Below are 22,745 nucleotides of genomic sequence, written 5' to 3' on the forward strand. Positions count from 1 at the left end.
AATGGCATGACTGCTTAAAGAATAAAAAAACATAGTCGATGCTCAATTTTACAAACTAATCCTCTGGTAGCAAACAATATGAAATTTCTTTGGGTCTTTCCAATTCACAAACTTTTGATTTTATAATTTACAAACTAATTGTTCCAGTGTGTAAAAGCAAGTCTCAACTGTATATACTGCTTTCATTTAGTAGTATATTTAGCAAGAATTGGATCCAATCATAATGACATACAATCAATGAAACATGAAAGTAAAAAAAAATGCAGATAAACATTTGAGCTTTTTATTTTGATAGCAAATGATTATTTCTAAAATCGGAAAAAAACTTTAATTTCAAAATAAAACTATTCAATTGTGGAGAACTACATAAGAAGAAAAAGTGATAATACATTGTGTTTCAAATACAACAAATTCAAATATTTATGGAAATTTTGTTTATCTAACATTAATGTGATTTTTTTTTCTGATATCTAAATGGAGTGAAGATTATTTTTTCTTGACGCATAAATATACGAATTTAAAAGCATTAAAATTTGCATGTATGTACTAGTATTTTAAGTTACTGTATGCTCATTTTCAGAGTGTTCAATTTTTTTTTAAATACCAGTACAATTGATTGTCACTTGAGAGAAGTTCTACTGAAATGCAGTTCAATTAAACAAATGAATTAAGTGTTTTTATTTTGAATCTAATGTACATTAAGTAACCATTCAGTAAATTAATAAATTCTTCTGAAAAAACTTAAAATTAAATTTTTATCAACTCATTTTTTTTACAGTTACTGTTTGAAAATTATTTTGTAGGAAAGGGGGAATTCAATATAATTTTTATCATCATTATATGCCGCAGAGAATCCATATATTATTTCACAGATGGGTATAATTTTTTAAATCCTTTTAATTATTTTTCCTATAAAATGGATTTTTTTTGCATACTGTGACTTGCATACCACATTCTACACATCCACACACGTACTCATACATACAAAATAAAGGCATACTACTTGAAAAAATAATGAATTGTTATAATTGCCACAATGCACGTGAGGCACAAGTGAAGACATCAATTGAAAAATCACAACGGTCATTCATAAACTTCTCCTCCTCTTCTCCGTCATTCTCCATTTATTTTGTACTTCTTAACCCTGATGAGACAGGGATGGCATATTAAGTAGACCCACATAGAGAGAAAAAAAAACGCTTCCCCAAAAAACATTTATTTTGCACTAGTTATGGAATGCCCTCGTCTCGAGAAACATATCCACATTTCAATACTGAAATAGAACCGGGAAATAAAATACTTTTGTACAAACCAAAAACAATATATATATATAATATCACAAATTACAACATACAGAATACCTACATTAATATGTTATATCATCAACAATAATAGCTGCACACTAAATTATTCACAAGTAAACAAAGGCAAGACTGATATAAGGCCTATAAGAAGAAGAATCCATTTGTTGGCCTTCTTTGATACAAGAGAACATTAAGTGAACTAATCTAGAATACTACACAAGTGGTTTGCACCTCTATGTAATAATGCATAAAAGGAAAAAAGAAAATCATATATATATATTCCAGGGAACTCAATGCAACCTGTGTCTCACATAAATTTAAATACGGGAACGGGGAGGTCACAGTCTCAGATACATACAAGTATAATGACATAGACATATATATCTATACTTTTTCCTCGGCAAAAAGTATATCAGGGCTGGACGAATTCTGTAATAGATAAATCAGCACAAAGTTTTCACCTCTTCTCCTGATTAAGTGAATAGGCAGGGATCGGGATTTCTTTTCACAATCAAAAATCAAAAGAAAAAAAAAAAGATCATTCCTAATTAGCCCGTAGGCTCACTGAGATGGCGATTTAGCCTCGACTGTAGCCTCTTGCGATGTAGTGGCCATTACACAGTTTTTGCATAGAGGATAGAAAGCTGAGCTCTGGCTAGGCAGAAGAACGAAATTCACCTGAGGCTTTGGGCAGACATAATCCTCAGGTTGATTAACTACCATGGTATAGCTCCTAAAGAAATAAGCACAAGCGAAAAAGTAAATCATAATCTGTTGAAAATTTCAATTAGATCAATTTTAATGTAAGTGTTAGTAACTTACACATGAAAGTAGTACAGCTATTACAATTTAAACATTAGTCAAAAAATACACTGTAATATGTGAGAAAGATATCAATTACAAGAACAGATGTGAAGGTATCATTCCAGAAGGATCATATATTGTTCTTTCAGATCAAACACGATGTAATTATTATGAGTGTTCACAACTAGAGAAAAACTGCAGTCAATTCACAATAAATCAAACTCTGATAACTCAAATATTTCCTGCTTAAATCAAAGTTTTCACCCAGCCCAGAACTTTTTCAGATTTTAATGTTAAAATTTTCCCTCAACTCTTGAAGTATTTTTCCTTCGAGTCAAAGTTTTTTGGAATGAGAAAAATTTAGCATTTAGTTATTGAATTTAGAATTTAGTAATAGAATTTAGCATTTGGCAATAGATTTAATAAAATTTAGCATTAAAAAGGAGGGGGGGGGGAGTTCCCCCTTTTTCTCTTTTTGTTTCCTCTTCGTTTTTTATGTCTTCTCTCATTTATTATTATCTTATCTAATTCTGAATCAAATCCTTACAACTAATGTCTAAAATTCCAAAAAAAATTGTGATTGCTAGTAAGAGCCATGTCTCAGCTTCTTAGTAATTTTTATCACACTTATATTGTTCTGTATGTTCTGTATTTATGAATAAAATTTGAAATTTGAACTATAGAATTTGACATTTAGCAACAGAACTTAGCATTTAATGATAGAATTCAGCAATTAGTAATAGAATTTAGCAGATACATTTGCCTGCTGCAAAAAAGGAATGGCTTTCATGTGAAAGAAGAACAAGCAAGAAAGAGACTGTCAAAATCAATGAATTTTTTGATAGGAAAATAATCTTATATACACTTTATTTACAATCTGTTTCATTTCTGCGAGTATCATGTACACCATAGTTTCCTAACCTTTCTTGACCTATCGCCCCCTTATTCAGGAATATTTTTCTCCCATCGCCCCCCCCCCAATGCAATCTAACTCATAGGACCTTATATTATACCCATAGCTTCTACCCCCTCCCCCCAGGAGCTTTCCATTGCCCCCAAGGGGACGTTAACGCCCACATAGGGAATCACTGATGTACACAGTCATTTCTATAATATATTATGTACGTCTAATGTATTTCTGAATATTCTCATTCAATAATTAAATATGATTTAATTAGAATGTTTTGCATTGTTCTGCAACAAGCCTTCGGCTGAGTGGAAATGTTCTGTGATAAAAATCCCCATAATCGTGCTTTCTGTACATTTTCTTAAAATTCTTCCAGATTGTCTGCAGTAGCACTAATTTCGACATACTCTGCTTTGAACAGTTGAACCAACGATAACTCAAAGCTTTTTGTTGGCACTGCTGTACATTCAACTTATCTAGATTTGACTGTATTTTCAATTATTTTTCCACAAATATCGAAAAGCTTTATCGATCACATAAATCCTATCAACTGCTCAATATGAAATATTTGTATGGGGAGGCGATTGTGACTTTAATATTGAGATAAAATAGAACCTCTCAAATCCACACCCCCATAATTTGGACAGATTCATAATCTCAACACTTCTACCAACGACTTTTCTTGAAACTCTAAGTCTGTTCGGCTTTTTCTATTATTACATCAGCCATTTCTTTATCTTTGTAGTGGCATTGAGAAACACACTTTTTTTTTTGCATCAATAATTTTTGTGATAAGAAAAACAAATTATATGCCCCCAACTATAGTTTGCAGAATCTTTAAACCGAAGATCACAAAATTTTGCCTATGAAGCAGTTACTGTTACTCATAAAGATGTAATGTGGCCCTTGGAGACCATTTTGGTAGCCATAAGTGGTTTAAACGAAGAAATTATCAGACAATAAAGAAATAATCTTCACAAACGAAGACACTGATTCAGGGTTACTAGACCCAGTGAAGAGTGATGAAATTTGTTCAAAATCAGTTTCTCAAACTCATTTTTTCAACCCACCCCTCTTCACAGAAGGAAATTTTTCTTATCCCCCATCGTGAGCAATCCCATTTCATCCTATATTGTATTCGTAGCTATTTTAGCCTTTCCCCAGTTACGTTCTTTTGCCCTCTTGACGGAAACACTAGCTTAAATGAAGAAAATTTTGGTTAAGCTTAAGTAAATCCCCAAATCCAAAGAGCTTTTTCAGTTTAAAAAAATACATGTATTCATTTCTGTGAACCTTAATAATATTACATAAATGAGCATCGGAGGTGTTATAGATCTTCATGTATATCTACAAGTCTGGAATTTAATGAAGATGCTGCAGATATCCCTTGCTGATATTAAGCAAGTTCAACTGTGTTAAAATGTCGATCCATACATTGAAAGACTCTTTCATTTATTGCATAATTAAGCAATTAAACTAAACATTTCCAAGATATTCCTTGATTTTAAAACATGCACATGTAGAAATGAATTATCTTTTGGGTTTGATAATACAATTGAATAAGCGACGTTAGATTAACCCAAAATTCCAAAAAGAACACGGCTATACGTGTTTCGGAACTATATGAAGGAACTTCATCAGTAGCAGAAACAGTTTCTGAAATTTAAAAAAAAAAAATTTTTTTCTTCTTTGTTTCTGCTACTGATGAAGGAACTACATATAGTTCCGAAATGCGTATAGCAGTGCTCTTTTTGGAATTTTGGGTTAATCTAACTTCGATTATTCAATTGTATGCATATACTATCTCTGATTCGATTTCTAATGAGTCGGTCTGTTGAAAAAAGCTAATTATGGTACAGTGTAAAACAAATGGAAATTATCATACCTGTCTCGGAAGGCACAACTCAGTTTCAAAACCACTGAATTAAATCATTTTTTTAAATCCATCTCTTACCTGCTTTCCTCTGCTATTTTAACTTTCTCGCAACCATCTGGTGGTTCCCTTGCCAAAAATGTATTAATATGAGGGCTAGTTGCTAATTTATTCAAACTATCACCTTCGGGTGACCAGCCAACTACATTGTCATCTAAAAATATATATACAAAAATGTATTCACTTAATTCAAATAGATGCAATAAGACTAATACAGTAAAACTTGATTCATTCAAATTTTGGATAATTCAAACTTTTACAAACTTCTTTTTGGTTTTTTTCCTTCTAATTTACTGTTGAAATTTCTTGTTTAATTCAATTTTTTTTCCAAATGTTTTGGATAATTCAGTTGGAGGGGGATTCTTGTATGAGCAAATTTAATTTGGAAAACTTTAGAAGTCAGACTTTGCTTTTCTCGACCAAGTTGTTAAACAACAAATCTTTGAAGACAAATAAGACATTATGAAAATTCTGTTTTCTTGTACTCTTTATTACATACAGTCGGCCCCCCGTATTCGCGGGGGTTACGTTCCAGGGGTGACCGCGAATATGGGAAATCCGTGAATAACCGAAACCATAGTTTTTTCTAGTATATCTCGTTTATTGAACAGCATGAGAAGAGCAGGATAACGCAGAGGTATAAGGGAATGTAAAAGAAGGTGCAGAAATTATTGGCGATGTTTTCTGAAAGAACGTTGTGATTTCTATTTGCTGTTTCTTCTTCATATCATCAAGTATGTTGGGATATGATGACAAGGCTTCATCTACCAATTTTTCTACATGTGAAGAGCGTACCATAGAGGGATCTATGCTATGAAAACAATCTATTGCTGATTTGAGCGTGCAAGCCCTTCTGCTATGTTACTCATGGTGAACTTGTCTTCTACTTTTTTAACTTGATCTTCTTCATCTGGTACCGCTTCAGTTTCAGGAGCAGTCAACTGCATTAATTGCTCTTCGATAAATACCTCTATACTGCTATTTATTAGCTGTTCGACTTATATATATCTATATCATTGAACCATTCTCCACCCATTTGTTTCGCTAATGTGACAATGTCTCTTCAGTTGGCTCTGTAGAATTGGTCGTGTCCGTTAGCGCACATTGTGGCCAAAGGGGTTAATCCACCCCGAGGTGACCGTTTCTCTCTTGAGAGTTGCCACGGCTCTAGTGATGACAGTATTGCCATTAGCGAGCCATTTTAAACATGCACAACTCAAGTTTTGTAAACAAAACATATCAATGATGATTTCTGAGAGTTGCAAAAAAATATTCCATAAAGGAAAAAAAACCCACGAATACGGAAACCACGAATATGGAAACCGCGAATACGGGGGGGCCGACTGTAATTTATTGCCCATTTTAACATTGTTCACCTAGAGTACATTGAAAATGTGTATCACTTGATACTGATTATGTTGTTCAACTTATGGATCAAGATGTAACACTCACAATCGGAATCTTAGTAGTAGAAATTGCGATACGCTAATGAAAGCATATTTCCTTGATAGCATAAGAATGATAAGCAAAATTTGGAAAATATTTTCGTAACAGATGATCACAAACTGTTTCTGTAAATAAGGCCTTGAAAATGGTCAAGAAATTCTGAAGTGATGCTGATTCCAGAACAGTCGAATAATGTTGTAGCTAAGATCTATTATTACAATTATAAATTATTAAAAGTTAGAAAACAGTTTTGTATAATTGGTGATAAATGTTAATAATTGATAACCATTATTCTATGCGAATGTTGATGATTAAGTTGCAATTTGTAGTCATTTTATGGATTCAGGATAGATTATATAATTGGATAATTTGAACTGTTTTTTTAGTGACTTTGAACTTCGAAGTAATCAAGTTCGAGTGATTATAATTACAAACCAGCATAATCAAAAGAAACAAAAGAATTTGAATGAATTTTATCTAAGCATAGGCAAGTTCTTATAATTGAAACAATGATTAAAATCTATATTGAAAATGAGGAAGAGAGAATAAAAACAAACTTCACCTGCACTGGATGGACTGGAAATGTCCATTTGCTGCCCCACGATAACCGGTGATAAGGAGTTACTGCTACTCATAGGGCTCTCATTACTGCTTGAGGCCTGATCTCCGTGATCCAGAGGTGTTTGAGTGTTCGCATTATGGGTTGTACATAGAAGGTCTGCTATAGGTGCACGATGACCTTCAGGTGCTGAATCTAGACTCTGAATACACAAAATAAATATAAATAAAAAAAATCATAACTGAAAAATAAAAAATATATACAGTAAAGCATGCAGGCTCAATCTATGGCCCCCAGGTCAAATGTGGCCCTCAGAGCCATCTGATGTGACCCGTGGCACCAAACTTAATTTTGTACAAATGAAATAAGCAGCACATAACCAGATTCTTTAAGTGACCCGCAGCACATTAAACTAGGGCACTGTTCTAGATCACTGCTCAAGTGAATATTATCACTAAGAGTGGATACGATTCTAGATTCACTTAAGTGGTGACACAATAAGTCAAGACACATTTTTATTTTTACCTTACTTGAGTGACCCACGGCACATTTTCAGAACATTTCAGTGATCTGCAGCACATTTCCAGAACACTTAAGTAACCTACTGCACATTTCCAGAACACTTAAGTAACTTACTGCACATTCACAAATGAATTAAGTGACACATGGTCCATTTACAAATCAATTAAGTGACTTCTGGCCAATTAACAAATCAATTAGTTGACCTGGGGCAGTGTTCTAGATCACTTGAGTTGCATGCAGCATATTCTTATCTCACTTAAGTGACCCACAGCACATTTCCACACCCCTTAAGTTACCCATGGCACATTTACAGAGCATTCAAGTAACCTGTGGCATATTTAAAAATAAATTAAGTGACCTGGGACACTGTTCTAGATCACTTGAGTGGCTCATAGCACATTCTCAGACCACTTATGTGTCCTGCAACATATTCCCAGACCACATAAGTGTCCCGCACCACACTCCTAAACCACTTAAGTGACTAAAGTAAGCACATTCCCAGATCACTTGAGTGGCCAGCAGCACATTTGCAACTCTTGACATGTTCTCAAGCCAATAAAGAGTTCCACACTCTTCAAAAGGTTGAGCAACCTTGAAGTAAAAGCCCTTTGTGCTCCCTTCAGCCACAAAAAGTGTGAACAAAAAGAAAAAGAGATTTTAATTTCCAAGATTTATATTACAACTTACCCTTTCAGAATTAGATCCTCCTCTGCACATTTCTTTTAGCACTAATTTTTCTATTTCCTGAAGGAAAAAACATTGGATTTTCGTGAATCAAAACTATATTTTATGCCATAGATCAGAACTTGACAAATCAAAGGAAAATTTAGACACCAGCAAAGTTTCATAGGTGCCAAGCATTTTTCCCCGGACAAAGACGGTAAAAAAGTGTGTGTATTTTTTTTACTCATCCAGAATTTACTGACCCCTTTACACACTAGCAGACATGCTGGCAGGATTTCTAAAAATTTTGTGCTGTCCTCAGACCTCAACTTAGTTACCATACATAAAAGAAATTAGGTGCTAATTTCATTTTTTTTTAGTGACCATGGCAACCTGGCACCTAAGATTTAATTTTGTAGCCCTGAGATAGATTTCCTATCATGTTTTCATGATTGATTGAATGACACGTCATATATATTTTTCAAACTTGCACTGATCCAGTAAGGAAATCATTGAAAATTCATTCATTCACTATGCTCTAAAAATTTCAGTTGCAATTTTCCCTGAAACTTTGCAGATTTTAACAGAGGCAATTTTAATTTTTTTCTTTCACTTACTTGGTTTAATCCCTCAACGCTGTTCCTCATTCTGGGTATAAGAGGTTTTGGAATGTCTGGAATCGGAATAGCCACTGTTCTTGTACAGCTAGAAGCAGTGAGCATGGAATGAGTCGCAACGTTGCTGATGCTTGTCATAGCTCCATGGTTGGCACCGGGTAATGTGTGTGAAAGCAGGCGGTGGGGTGAAGTAGTTGTAGTAGTAGTAGTAGTATTGGACGGCATGACAGGGGATGTATTGCCACCACAAGCAGATGGCAATGATATGGCAGCAGAGTGGTCCCCTTGAACAGGACTGTGGTGCCTCTGGTAGGATCCTGAGGGCCCAGTTGCTCGACTGTGTTGATTGGTCCTTTGGAGGCGCTGCCGAATGAACTTGAGAGAAAGATAGAAATCGATGCATAAAAAAAGTTTAAGCAATGCATTTCACATTATACAAAATTCTCTAAATAAAAAAGTATATGCTGTAATACAGGGTATACACACACTCAATTTACATGACATATTTTCTTTATAGATTTCTTTTGATATGAATTTTCAATACAAACATGCATTTAGATTAGTATGTTTACATAATGATTTGTACCTTCATTTCTAGCGCTTCAGAAGTTGCAGAGGAGCTCTTTTTTTGGAAGTCATCGAGTTCATCCTGAGTCTGAAAATATTCAGTAATCATAGAGACTTTAATAAAAAGTTTCATTATAATACTAGAGAAATTTCAATATAACAATACTTTGCGGACCAAGAAGAACTGTTGTTGTTGTAGAGGGATTTATTGTTATATTGACTATGATTGTAGTGAGATTGAGATTTCTTTGTATTCTGAATTTCACCGGTTGGTACAGGGTAATGTGCATGAAAGCAGGCAGTGGAGTGAAGTAGTTATTTAGACGTTAGTTATTATGAAGTAATTATTAGTTAGTAGTAGTGGACATGAGGTAATCAGGCTCGAGTGAAAGGAATTTCTGATGATGATTGTCGCTAAAATTCAGTTCATAATGTGGCTGTTTTATGTTTTTGTTATCAACAAAAATGTTTGTTAGCCAAATCCTTATTCTTAAGAAAATAATGGAAAAAAAAAAAATTAGCCAAAAAATTCATAAGCGAAGATATCTCTATAATGTGCGCACTGGACGAATCCAAAGTACATATATAAGCTTTTTAAAATAATTCTTTTACTTTACTTGATTATTCATTTTACGGAAAATGGTTCAAAAGTTTTCTGAAATGAAAATAGAGGTGTACTTGGAAAGTGATTCTAAGGTGAACATCCAGCTCAAAAGACCATAATTCAGATGATAATTGTGTGGAAATTCAGCTCAGAACACTGCTGTGTAATGTGAGAATGTGCATATCTGTCAACTAAAATGTTCATTAGCCGAATCCGTATTCATTAGCTGAAGTAGAAATATTTAAAAAAAAATCTTTGTTATCCAAAAAATTCATATGGCGTGGCATCACTGTACTGGGAAAATTTACAAAGGCATCCAGTGGTATCTGGATATCTTTGTCTAGATATATGTGTCTGTCCAAGATGCCTTATGATAAGATGCAAAGGCAAATATCAAATTTTTTTCGACATACATTTAAAATTAACTCATTCAAAATTAATTTAATTACTTCTGATAAATACAATATGAAACCAACCTGCTATGACATTTATTTAAAAAAAGAAAGAAATGATGTAAAAGAGCAAAATATATTATTCACAATATTATGCCATATGATTACAATTCCCTATTTTTATTTTTTTCACATAATCCCCAGACAGAAGCGTATGTACCATGAATGAATCATAATTTTTTTCCTTTTGAAATTTATATTTTGACATGTTTTGTGGACAAAAATAGCTGTTAGCAAAGCGCCTGAGAAATCAAGAAGAAATTTAGATGCCAGCAAAATTTCATACGCACTAGGCATTCCCCCCAACAGAAACCAATATAATATAATTTGTTCTTTAACTTGTCCAGGACAGGGACACTTTTTCATGTTAGCAGATACCATCAATTCAGTTATGATATATATGAAAAAAATTATGGAAAGGCGACTTGGTGCCTTGGATTTGTCAAGCCGTGCATTAGCAGAATTTTTTTTTCATTCACATTCCTCTTTATGGTTGTTTCACGTGTGCTATTCAAGTTTTACAAATTAAAAAGGTTATCTCTACCTGTATATAACAAATTTTTTAAAATTGAATGGTGAAATACAAAATTACATGATTAATACTGATTTAAGTTGCAAATAATGTAAAATAAATAAATAAAATTGTGCACTCAGTGTGTTTTGAACAAAGGGTATTTAGCAACAGTCTTAAAAAAAGAAAGATGAAGCTTTTCCCACCTGAGTAGCTCTATCCATCATAAGGCGACCACAGTAGCTAAGATACAAAGCGTCTCTTTGCCACTGGCCCAACAGATATATTGTATCCACTGATGCAGTTCTCCTTATGTAGGAAGCAGAGCCTGTTGACTTGACTCCTGATATAGGTTTTTCCACTAAAAAAGTTCATAGCCAAAAAAATCCATCAGATAATTAGACGATAATAAATGCATTGATTATATAGCAAACCTATTTGAAACGATTATATAGGTTATAATGTTTTAGGTTGATTTTTTTCTTTTTACTGCAACAAAATTTTACAATTAATAGTTCAAATGAACAGCCAACCTCTACAAAGAGCCAATTTTCTGGAAAACTGGGAGAGGCTCTTTCAAAAAGCTTACATAGTATTTGGGTGATTCTCACGAAATTGACCTAAATTGTGTCCTTAGCAGTTTACATTAAATATATTTGACACAAACCTTTTTTTAACACTTTCTAATGATATTTGTCAAGGCAATGCCCTTCCATTGGTTGTCCCCAGCTCATTTTTCAAATTTTAAAATGATAATTTTCTGTTTTAAAACAGAGATATATTCTTTTTTCAATAATATATATTTTTTAGGGCCAGTATACTTTGATATTTATTTCATCTTTTTTGTAATTTTATATATTTTTTTTATTAAATATTTAAATGAAAATTTTTTCCCAGCTTTTCCTCCCCTCATTCGTGACATTTAGAAAACATAGGTTAAAGTCAGGCCCGTCATTTAGGGGGGGCAGGGTGGGGCCGTTGCCCCCCTCCCTGGCTTTTGAAAATACACTAAAATTGGTATATATATATACAAATATATATATACATACATTGAGTACATGTGCTTTGCCCCCCCCCCAGAAAAAGTTGAAATGACGGCCCTGGTTAAAGTTTTACAACATCAGTTGCCACCTATCAAATTTTTTGTTCAGAAGATTAACCCTTAAATGGCGCTGTGGGGTCATCTTGACCCACACATTACTTATCTTGCCACCTTTTGAGAAAGAAATGCATCTGGATCATCTTGTTTTCAGTACCTTTCAAGCAAGTTGTTTTACATGTGTTTGAGAAATCTGTGATTTTTTCTACCTTTTCCTTCCTCTATATCAGTGGTTCCCAACCGGGAGTGTGTGCACCCTTAGGGTTGCGCGAGAGCATTTTTCGGGGAGTGCAAGCTGGAAAAAAATTACAAGTTGACTGATTATTCAGAAAAATTAAAATGATCTCAAAAATTGAGTTTTCCAATTGTTAAAAAAAAATATGAATCATACCAATATTTCGGCATCCTATTGGCATTTGCTTGCAAAAATATGTCATGTGAAATTTGCATAGCAAAAGTTTCTTTTTCAATTAGCGATCATACTTGTTTCCCATTTTGATTGAGAAAAATACCATTATTTACCTAAACTATTTCTGGTTTGTTTGCAGTGGTATCTTCTGTTATCAGCATGTGTTATGTTTAAATTTGATACAATCATAAACATGACTCAGAAAAACATAAAAAAATCAAGTGTCAAAGAAACATTAAATTACAGTTGTTGCGGCTGGAATCAATAAGAGAAAAATCCTTTTCTTCAAATCTAAAAAAATACGGTAAGTCTTTTTTAGTTTGGTTTTTGAATTAAATTTAAAAAAATGAAGCCAAAATTATATATTGGCCATGGCCGAAAATGGCAATAAACAAGAAGTAAAAGAATTCATAGAAATTAATTATTCAATGATTACTGTAATCAATTGCAAAAAACCCTGGATTTTTCTAAATGATAAAAAACATATAACCCAAGGGGATGTGGGAAGGCAAGTCGCATTGCTCTCGGGGTGTGGGAAGGAAAAAAGGTTGGAACCGCTGGCCTATATCATTGATCAAAGTTTCCGTGGGGTCAAAATGACCTAACCACACCATTCGAGTAGGATGTTTGTCTGACGGCCGGAGCATTCAGATCAAAATGGCATCTGGGAAGAGTGTCAGTTTTCTTCATAGGAGTTTCATATTAATCGTGAGGCATTGGATATTCAAGGTTGAGCATGAGGATAGTGGTGTTAGTGAAGCATACATAAGATCTGTGTGATCATCATGTGTTGGCCTGCAAAGACCCTGTTTCAGACGTCGAATAAGGCTAACTTTGGTGCTTGTGAAAATATGCTAAATATTATTTGACTGTAAACTTTATTTTCTGAGTATATTTTAATCATATCTGTTTATTTTTTAATCATGAAAATTGCGTTAAAAATATTTAATATATAATTGAAAAAAATTTCAAAAAAAAGAGGCATGTATTTCCTCCATTTCTTTCAAATGCGTGACCTAATAAAAAATCATTTTCAGAAAGTAATTAAAGAAATTTGAAAAATTATTTAGTGACTTCATCTATCAATTAAGTCATATAAAATAACCCATTGCTTTTATGAAAACTCTTTTGCTGATTTTTAACTGTATTAATAATTGCTGGGATCAAAATGGCACCACAATGCCTGTTAAGGGTTAAGAAGAATGTAACCACCACTTGAACTTCCTTTTAAATCAGTTAGAATTGTAAATTAATTCATAAATTAGATTTATTCAGGAAAAAAGGGACGAGTGAATTATTAAATGCCCTTCTCTCGTCTATTTTTTTCTTGTGAGAAATACATAATTGAAAATTATTTTCACTTTACCACTTTTCAGTTCAGAGAATTATATTATTTCAGTAAAACACATGTTCTGAACATGCTCAGTTTTTTATCAGTGTTGCAAATGAGCCTAAATGGGGCAGAAGGGGCCTAAATTCAAATTCTCATACAGGACACAGGAATGGCTAGCTACAGCCCTATAAAAATTATTCAGAGGACCAGTGCTTGTCCACGTTGAAAATAAAATACCAAAATATATGGAACATGTTGTGAGTGTCAATTATAAATATCAAGTTAAATTCGGAAACAGGCAAAATGCCTTAGTGGATCTGCCTTATTCTTAACACGGTTTAATTTGAATTAATTTTTTTTCATCTCATGAACTTTTAATAAACTTCATTGCTGACTATATTTCATTTATTAGCAGGTACATGAGTGTCTCTAAAAATGTTTTTGGATATTTTGGTTGAATTTTTTTTTAATAACATTTTTTCATTTTTTGTCCCATTTTGTGAGAATGACCCATTTACACAGTATTTATGTAAATTGATAACATTCATAACTACTATTACTTCTCTTCCATAGAATCAGATTTGAATGAAATTCTGTTTTACAATAGGTCTAGGCTTATATCATTGGGGAATTTTATAAAATGTATAAAAATATTCAATAATTTAGTAAAAATTATATATATATAAGACAAATGAGATTAAGGTAAATAATGTAAATTTAGAAAAGTGTCCACATATTTAATTGATTTAGTAAATGCTCATTGGATAATACAAGACCACAGCCATTAGCGCATGCATATCATGCCTACTTAATCGAAAAAATAGATCCGACTCTATTCTAATTAACCATTAAATTACTAAATCACTTAACCAACTAAACTTAGGTAAACGATCCCTATCGACTGCCTACATTTTTAATGTACTTGGACAAATTAAAATTCAGATAACTACTTAATCCCTTAATGCGTGTAAACAGGCCTTTAAATGAATACAACCTTATAAAAATTAAGAGCAGCATCTGAATTTTTTTCTGGAAAGGCTTCAGGTTATTGAATGATACAGTGAACTTCCTATATCCAAAACCTTGTATGTCTAGAGCATAGTCTCCCAAACTTTTTGTTCCATTGCCTTCTTCATCAGCAATTTGTTTTCTCTCATCGCCCCCCAACTGAAGTGAACCCATAGGATCCTATGTTAAGTCCGTAGCTTATCGCCCACCGGGGGTGATATTGCCCACTTTGGGAAACACTAGTCTAGAACAATCAAACTATTTAATTTTTACATATGCACATTCCAAGGTTATATCCAATCTGCAAAGGTGTACAGAAGTTCTGTGACCAAAAATAATAACCAAAAATAATGGCAGAGCTAATTTTGCTGATTTATTCAAACGTAAAAATGAAGCAAATTTATATTATGTTCTCCTGTTTATTTGCCTTGAAGTTCCTTATTTTGCAGCTCTATGGTGAGCCATTGTGGTGTTGAATGGGCATAGTGACGGGGACACATCGCGAGAGCCTTAATTATCAGATCCATAACTATGCAAAGGCAACTAGGTTCCAAGCTACAAAGGGAAGCTAATTAAATGTAGGGAAATTAACATCCACACATTTGATGTTAATTTGTCTGGAGGAGAAGGACCCCTGAAGCTGACAGGATTAGGTAAAGGATAATTCAGCATTTTGTTATTGCATCATTAGTATGTTATAAACTAAATAAATGTAAAATAATAATACTAAATAATTTTCAGTTCCAACAAAACATGATCAGTTTTTTTCTTCTTAAAATTATTTAGGCTTAAATCCACATGACTAATTTAATAACTTACTGACTGACCTCATCTTTGATATTAGTTATATGAACTCCCTAATGTCATTGCCACCCTCAAGTTTTTTAAATAGTTAAAATACACTAATCCATATTCACATTTTCTAAAAAAATTAGCAAACTGATCAATACAATACTAATAAATAAAATATATTCTTCACTTGTAAGAGAGATTTCATTAAATAACATTTGAATCTCTTATTTATGAAATTAATTTAATAATGTCTGAAAAATTAATAACTAAAATAATAAAATATTCTAGTCTATGTTGATATTTCCAAAAAAAAAAAAAAAAATAGTGCATTGATCAATACAAAAGCTTGGATCTTCACTTCTTTACTCACTGATAAGAGATTTAATTATAGAATACAAAACATAAATTGAACTTTTTATTCATCAAGTTATTAATTAAAATGATTAAAAACTTCTTTTTTTCTTCTACTACTTCTTCTAGTCAAGAAGTAATTGTACATGGTGCATGTGTGGTTTAGTAGTAGTAAAGAAGTAATAGAAGAAGAAAGCATAAGGGGGGGGGGGAACTCTTTACTTTTCTACTGAAAGGTAGAAAATATGCCCTAAGGCCTCTGAGATTAATGGTATGCCTTGACAATTATATATTTAATGAAAATGTCACCCCCAAAATATAAGTCAGCATCATTTTGTCTGTATGAACTAAAACCAATAAGAAATTTTTAGTTTAATGAAAAATTATAAAACTATTTTAGTAACTATTAAATTAAAAGACAATAAATAAAACAAAAAATATTTTCTTAGAAAGATCTGGGCTTGAAGGCGCCTCATAAGCATTTACCCATTTTCTTAATTTAAACACCTACTGACTGAAACCATCTCTGGGTCTACTTTTTGAAAATGCTCAGTGCCATTGACCCTCTGAAGCCTTATAAATAATAATTATTTAAAACATTAAAATACACATATTCATGTTGATATTTGATGCAAAAAAAAAACAAAAAAACTTATCAATACAATGAAAGAGATAAGAGGCCGTTCAAGCACTACGTCATCATCGATAGGAGGGGGGGGGGTGTGGATAATGCTTACGTCAGCAATCACCCTTTATGAAAATATTGCTCCACTCATATTTCCATATATATGGGCAGAGCTGATGACGAAATTCTGCTGACAAGGGGCGGGGGGGGGGGTCAAAAATGGTTAAAAATTTGCTTATGTAATACTTGAATGGCCCCTAAGATGCTCTCTCCACTCAGATTCATTTTTCACTCATAAGAAAAGATCTCATTATATAACATTTGAAGAATAATTTATTTAATACAACGATCAAAGACTTTTTTTACTTAAAAATGAATGTTACAATCATGCATCAAAGAGATGCTTTTATTGTGAGAGCATTTTCCAGTAATTCTGAAAGCTATAACTACCCAAAGGTGGGTGAAACATTTATTTTGTATGAAGATATAAATAGTAACTACCATGGTTATTAATTCTTATTTAAGCTCGAAGAATTATTGGAAGAAGGTGAAAAAAAGAATGAGTAGAGGAAAATAAGTAGAAAATTTATGCATAAAATAGCAAGATCTCAACTCAATTCTCAACGCTATAACTACCCAAAGGTAACCAGGTCCCAATCTTCATAAATGCCCCCCCCCCACCCCCAAGAAAGTGAATTAAATAAACATTAACATCTATATATTTTGGATAATAATTTACCCTGGAGCCTCTGAAGCTAATGGTAGTGCCATTCATTTATCAGATTACCTTAAAGCCATTTTTTGTCTATACACCTACCTACTAAAAGTAATCAAATTTTCACAGATCGAACAAAATCTTATAAAACTAACAAAGTCATACTATGATTATGTAGACAAATTAAACAAAATTTTTTCTAAGAATGATCTGGTATCAAACCCCTTATATCCCCCCTCTCGGAACATTTGCCAAATTGTCATATTTACTGACTGAAACAATATTTGACTCCAGTAATAGAAACTCCCCAGATTGTATAGCATTGCTCTCTGAAATCTTACTAATAATAATTAAAATACATTTTGTCTATGCTGATCTGATTAAAAAAAATTAACATACTGATCAATGCAAAATAAAAAGTAAGATCTTCTCTTCTTCACTCACAAGAAAAAATCTCATTAGATCAAACTTGAATCTTTTGTCCCTGAAGTTATTTAATTGATCCACTTATAATGATTTAAAAATTATAATTTATTTTACTTAAAAATTGAAATCACACATCAAAGACATGAATGATAATGTAAATTAATATTGGATATTTATTAATGAATAGTTGAGTATTATATTATATTTTGTTGGAGTTATAGTAATTATATTTGTTCATATGTCAGCTTGAAGATGTAGAAAAAAGAAAACATAGAGGGAATCCTCTCAGCTTAATTGTTAGTGCTGTAATTACTTAGAGGCAACCAAGCCCCGAGCCTAAAAAGGAAAAAAATAGGCTTTCTCCAAGGAAAGCTAATTAAATACGGAAAGATTAACATGCATATCTTGGATGCTAATTTGGGTCTCTGAAGTTCATGAAAAAGTTTTGTAGGCCTATATTTAATGACAAGATCACATCTAAATGTAAGTCAGTATCATTTTGTCTGCACAAACTAAAATTAACCAAATTATATGTATTGTTTCATGTGTAACAAAATCTACCAATTCCAATCATAGACACATCATATGCAATTTTTCATAAGGATGAGCTGGGCTTGAACACTCACAGAGCATTTACCAATTTAAACATTTACTGACAAACCATCTTTGACCCTAGTAATAGAAAATCACAAATATCTAGTGTCATTGTCCCACCCCCCCCCCACCCATAAAAATAATAATTAAAACATTAATCTGTGTTGATATTTCCTGAAAAAATTGTTTTTAGAAAAATCAGCGATTTTAGAAAAATTTCACTGATCAATACAGTGAACATTGAAGGACCCGGCCTACCCCTACTTCCCATCTCAGAGAGATACCTAAGCTTTCCTGGGGATGGGTGTATCTGGAAATTTATTAATTTATGTGAAAATAGCAAACAACGATACTTCATATATACAATAAAGAATCTGGAATAAAAATTGTGATCATAACATCATCCACAGATAATCAGGGTTGATCAATACAAGAGATAAGATGTTTTTGTAAATCACAAGAAGAGATCAAATTATAAAATATAACTTTAACTTCTTTTTCATCAAGTCATTAATTAAAATGATTAAGAATCTTCAATTGCTTTTATTTATGAAAAATGGATGTTACAAGTAGGTATCACAGAGAAGCTGAGATTATGAGAATGTTTTCAGTAACAAATAGCCTGGTTAATTCATTTATGTTAATATTTTCTACAAAAGATAAGAAAAAGATCACTGGTAAATATAATACAAGGGATAAGATCTTCTCTTCTTCACTCATAAGAAGAGATTAACTTGTTATGAATTGATTGTAATAAATTGCATTATTCATATATTGTATCATTCATTCAAGCTATTAGTTAAAATGATTTTAAGTATTAAATTTTTCTATTTCACTTAAATAAAAATGGATGCTACAATTATGCATTAAAGAGATGCTAACATTATGAGAATGTTTTCTGCAACAGATAAGTTAGTTGAAAGAATACTTATGAAGATAGATTATCATTAACTGAAAATAATTATTATTAGTCATTACCTCCGCTTGAAGAAGTAGTAAAAGAAAAAGGATATAAAAGAAGAAAACAGGAGAAAAATAATCTGGACTTGATTATCAGGGCTATAACTATGCAAAGGCAACCAGATCTCAATAATTGAAAAGAGTCTTCCAAGAAAGCTAATCAAATGTAGAAAGAATAACATCTGCACCTTGGATGTTAATTTGTCCTGGAGCCTCTGAAGCTAACAGTATGACCCTGCCATAGGTGTAGGTCTATGCAGAATTTTCTCGAGGGGAAGGTTTTCAAATTTTATTTTTCTGCTGAAGGAGGGGTTAAGTTGTTTCCTGCAAAATACTATAATCTCCACTTGAGGTGTGGGGAGGAGTTAGAACCCCCCCCCCCCCCGCTGTGTACATCAATGGACCCTGTCACTTGTTATTCAATGGTAAGATTATTTCAAATGGTTCTCTCTCTCTCTTTCATCATCTTGTTTATAGTCAAAATTAACTAAATAGTTTTCAGTTTAGGCTAAACCTAAAAAATTTCCAGTTGATTATGACTGTATATAACCACATCATATAAAATTTTTATGAGGATTTTCTGAACTTGCACACACAGGTAGAGCATTTTTCAATTTCAATAATTCAAACATTTACTGACTAATCATCTTTGACCCTAGTTGTGGAAACTCTTCAATGTCATTGCCTGCCCCCAAGCTTTACAAATTATAATTATAACACTCATTTACTGAATTACTTACTTAATATTTTCCAATAATAGATAAAAAAGATCATTGATCAAAACACAAGAGATAAGATCTTTTTTCAATCATAATAAAAGATCAACTTGTTATGAATTTATTGCAATAAATTGTATTATTCATAAAGTTTATTAATTGAGATAATAGCAAAATATTCAATTTTTATTTCACGTAAACAAAAATGGATGCTACAATTATGCATTAAAGAGATGCTATACGAATATGGGAATGTTTTCTGTAGGAAATAGTTGAAAGAATATTTTTGAACATGGATTATCATTATTTGAGTATAATTAGCATTATTATTATTTCTAACCTTGGCTAGAAGAAACAGTAGAAGAAGATGAACAAGAAAACATATAGGAGAAGAAAAAATATCAACTTAATTGTCTGGGTTATAACTACACAAAGGCAACCAGGCCTTATTTTAAAAAGGGTCCCCCAGAAAAGCTAATCAAATGTAGAAAGATGTGCACTTTGGATGTCAATTTGTCCTGGGGCCTCTGAAGCTAATGGCATTGTCCTGCCACTTGTTATTGAATGATAAGATTATTTTAAAGATAAGTTCATCATTTTGTCTATACAGTCAAAATTAACTAAATAGTTTTCAGTTTAAGCTAAACCTAAAAATTTCTGTTTGATTATAAGTACTTCATATCAAATATTTATAAGGATGATCTGAGTTTGCACACACACACATTACATGGAGCATTTGTCAGTTTGAATAATTCAAATATTTACTGACTAAAATTATCTTAGTTCAAAACGCTAGTTATGGAAACTTTCTGATGTCATTGACCCCTCAAATCTTGCTAATAATAATTACAACACATTCATGTTAATATTTTCCCCAAAAAATAAAAATAAAAGAAATAAAATGAAAACATCACTGATCAATACAACGCAAGAGATGAGATCTTCTCTTCTTCACTCACAAGAAGAAATTAACTTTAGATAAACTGAACCTCTAATTCATCAAGTTATTAGTTAAAGTGATTAAAAATATACTTTTATTCTACTCACAAAATAAATGTTGCAGTTATGCATCAAAGAAGTGTTAAGATTGAGAATATTTTCTTTAGCAAATAGTTGAAAGAATATCTTTGAAGATAAGATTATCATTATTTGAAGATAATAGATAATTATCATTAGTATTAGCCCTTGCTTCAGCTTGAAGAAGTAGTAAAAGAAGAAAACATACAGGAGAAAAAAAAAATCTCAACCTGATTGTAAGGGCTATAACTACACAAAGGCAACCAGGTCTTACTTTGAAAAGGGTCCCCCAGGAAAGCTAATAAAATGTAGAAAGATTAATATCTGCACCTTGGATGTTAATTTGTCCTGGGGCCTCTGAAGCTAATGGTATGGCCCTTCTTATTCTGCTTGTTATTCTTCTCAGTATTATCTGCTCTCTTGTTATTGAATGATAAGATTATTTCAAAGATAAATTCATCATTCTGTCTATACATTCAAAATGAAAATGGTTTTCAGTTTAGGCTAAACCTAACAAAAAAACTTTCTAATTGATTACAATTGTACACACAAATCATATAAAATTTTCATAAGAGTGATCTGAACTTAAACACACATGGAGCATTTGTCAGTTTGAATGATTTCAATATTAAATGACTCAAACCATTTTTGACCCTGGTTATGGAAACTTCCTAATGTTTAATGTCATTGCCCCCTCAAACCTTAAAAATTATTGTAACACACTCATTTATGTCAATATTTATTAAAAAAAAAAGTAAAAGAAAAAATATCACTGATCAATACAAGAGATAAGATCTCTTCTTCACTCATAAAAGGTCAACTTAAGATAAATTGAAAACCTCTTGTTCATCAAGTTATTAATTAAAATGATTAAAAATCCACAACTTTTATTGTATTAAAAAAAAAATGGGACCTGACAATTATGCATCAAAGAGGTGCTAAGATTATACACGTAAGAGATGCTAAGATCATGAGAACGTTCTCTGTAAGAAATTAGTTGAAAGAACATACATGAAGATGAATTATCATTATTTTGGAGACAATTATCATTATATTATTAGTTCTTACCTCGGCTCGAAGAAGTAGTAGAAGAAGAAGATGAAGAAGAAGAAGGCGTAGGGGAAGGCGTTGTTCCAACAGCAGCAGCAGGTGAAAATGTGTTTTCAGGAGAGTTTTTAATCTTTATTTTTGGAACCTCTGTTGTATGTTCCGGAGGAGAATTCGACGGGCTAATAACATTTTCTTTTAGGCACATATTAGTAGGACTGCACGACGTCGGCGACTGCTGGTGCATCAAAGATAATGGGACAGTAGCTTTTAAAGGCCCCTGTTTTGTAGAACCTGGAGAATTGTTACGGCGCATTCTGATAATCCTCTTCTCATTTAAAAAAAAAATTAAAAAAGTTCCTACAGAAATTTCGATTCCTCTCTAATAATATCTTAAAAAAATAATTGTAGAAAAAAAAAAAAAAAAAAAAAAGCGTACGATGTTCGGAGAGATTTCACATCTATGAAATAAATTCACTTTTTTTTTCTTTCTGTTGTTCACTACATCGTTCTGGAAATGATTTTAGTTATTCCTAAGCAGCGATTTATTAGTTTATCCATTGCCCTATTTTATTATTTTTTATTATTGACTTGCGGGGATTATTTTTCTTTCTTCCGATAGAATTATAACGTTTGAAAAAGTGTCAAAAAAAAGGAAATCTGTCAAAGCTAAGAGAAAAAAATTTTTTTTTTTCTTATAACATTATTTCTTTCACATGATCAGTGACAGTTTTGCTGCTGCCACACAGCCACAGGAAAGGAGA

The 22,745-nt window shown here is 32.3% G+C and overlaps 1 protein-coding gene across 1 annotated transcript; it reads right to left on the minus strand.

Annotated features, from left to right (window-relative positions):
• Nucleotides 1–269: 269 nt before the first annotated feature.
• On the minus strand, nt 270–22,408 carry LOC149078567 (protein FAM117B-like). Its single transcript, XM_089240685.1, has 8 exons — nt 22,003–22,408; nt 11,096–11,250; nt 9,342–9,410; nt 8,756–9,130; nt 8,163–8,219; nt 6,957–7,155; nt 4,970–5,102; nt 270–2,037 (listed from the first exon to the last, which is right to left on the minus strand). The coding sequence occupies exons 1-8, from the start codon at nt 22,295–22,297 to the stop codon at nt 1,866–1,868; spliced, it is 1,455 nt and encodes a 484-aa protein (XP_089096811.1). The 5' UTR covers nt 22,298–22,408; the 3' UTR covers nt 270–1,865.
• Between the last annotated feature and the right edge of the window lie 337 nt (nt 22,409–22,745).

Source organism: Pholcus phalangioides, unplaced genomic scaffold (genome assembly GCF_987345545.1).
Source record: "Pholcus phalangioides strain wild (caught in Gottingen) unplaced genomic scaffold, Ppha-v1.0 ptg000013l_1, whole genome shotgun sequence".
NCBI lineage: Eukaryota > Metazoa > Arthropoda > Arachnida > Araneae > Pholcidae > Pholcus > Pholcus phalangioides.